Raw genomic sequence first — 1,188 nt, forward strand, 5'->3', positions numbered from 1 at the left:
GGGAAGTTGGCTGGCCGCTGCCCCACTCTGCCAGGTGAAAGGGCACCTGGCACTGGCATGGCCTCCTCAGTCCTCTTCAGGGTTGCCCCTCCAGGTGCCCCCTTGGCCAGCCCGGGTTGGGGGTACTCACCATTCTCTGCATGTTGGCTGCAGGGGGGTGGACCCGGCTGCGCAGGCGGTTGTGCAGGGAGAGGAGCAGGAAGCTCTCCTTCTTGCTCAGGGCTGGGGTGGGAGACACGGTCAGGCCACCTGAGCAGTGGGACCTGGGCCCGGCCCCTGGCGATGGGGCGGGCGTCACCACGGCAAGACGAGAATGCAACCCTGCACTTATGGAACAAGTGATGGGACAGGACAATGGTGGGTGTGTATGGGAGGACCCGGGGCAGAGGCATGGGGGCATAGGGAGATGTGGAGAAAGCAGTGGGGCTGAGACAGAGAGACAGGTGTAGGCGTAAAGGAGCCTTAGGCTGAGAGCTGGGGGTGGGGTGATAGAAGGGACTGGGGGCCTGGGGGCTAGGTGTGAAGAGGGGTCCAGCCCTGGGCTCACAGCGGGCCCTCTGGCTGGGGCTCCTCTCAGCCACTGAGTCTCTTCTGGGGTCCCTGCTGCAGGCTCCCAGTGTTCTTCCTTCACCCCCAAGCCTGGGCCCACTCCCCTTCATCCTTCTGCCCCAGTCCCAGCCTCCTCCATCCATCTCCAGCCCCTGGACTGTTCGAGGGTGGCTCTTTAAATCACACCAGCCTGCCCAGGGCTCAGGCCTGGGAACTGGCTTCCAGAAGCCCCCTGGGACCCTCTGCAGAGCTCATAGCTCCTCCACTTTTTCCTCACCCCGTGGCCCCTTACCTCCAGGCACTGGAACCTGCTTCTCCTGTAGCTGGAGTGGGCGCATCTCTGCCCAGGTCATGCCAAGGAGAGCCAGGAGTACGGGCAGGAGGCCAGGCCGGTGGCCCCCCAGCCCAGGGGAGGGCTCCAGCCTCAACATGGGCCTGCTGGGTTCTCTGGGCTCTGCCCGGCTCAGCTGTCCAGCTCGCTTCCCAGACTGGATGGAGCTATTCACAATCTCTAAGAGTCAGGCTGGGCTGGCAGACAAAAGGGGGAGGCTGGTGAGTAATCGGTGAGTCCAAACAGCCTCCCTTCCTTGGCGCTGGCATGAAAGGAGACAGACAGCTCCAGTCCCCGGACTCCCTCCC

At 63.9% G+C, this 1,188-nt stretch overlaps 1 protein-coding gene across 5 annotated transcripts in view; it reads right to left on the bottom strand.

The window, feature by feature from the left end:
• LOC112393536 (C-type lectin domain family 18 member A-like) overlaps positions 1 to 1,188 on the bottom strand; it is a 16,648-nt gene extending 15,460 nt beyond the window's left edge. For 4 of the 5 annotated variants that reach the window (XM_024735826.1, XM_024735825.1, XM_024735824.1 and 1 more), the window contains exons 1-2: positions 842 to 1,155; positions 131 to 276 (exon numbers count right to left, since the gene is read on the bottom strand). In XM_024735826.1, the coding sequence (XP_024591594.1) occupies positions 131 to 276; positions 842 to 980 (285 nt within the window). In that variant the 5' untranslated portion in view covers positions 981 to 1,155. Of the gene's footprint in view, positions 1 to 130; positions 277 to 841 lie in introns of all 5 variants that reach the window. The other variant, XM_024735827.1, reaches the window with a different exon arrangement.

Source organism: Neophocaena asiaeorientalis, unplaced genomic scaffold, assembly GCF_003031525.2.
Source record: "Neophocaena asiaeorientalis asiaeorientalis breed wild unplaced genomic scaffold, Neophocaena_asiaeorientalis_V1.1 scaffold40, whole genome shotgun sequence".
In the NCBI taxonomy this organism is placed as follows: domain Eukaryota; kingdom Metazoa; phylum Chordata; class Mammalia; order Artiodactyla; family Phocoenidae; genus Neophocaena; species Neophocaena asiaeorientalis.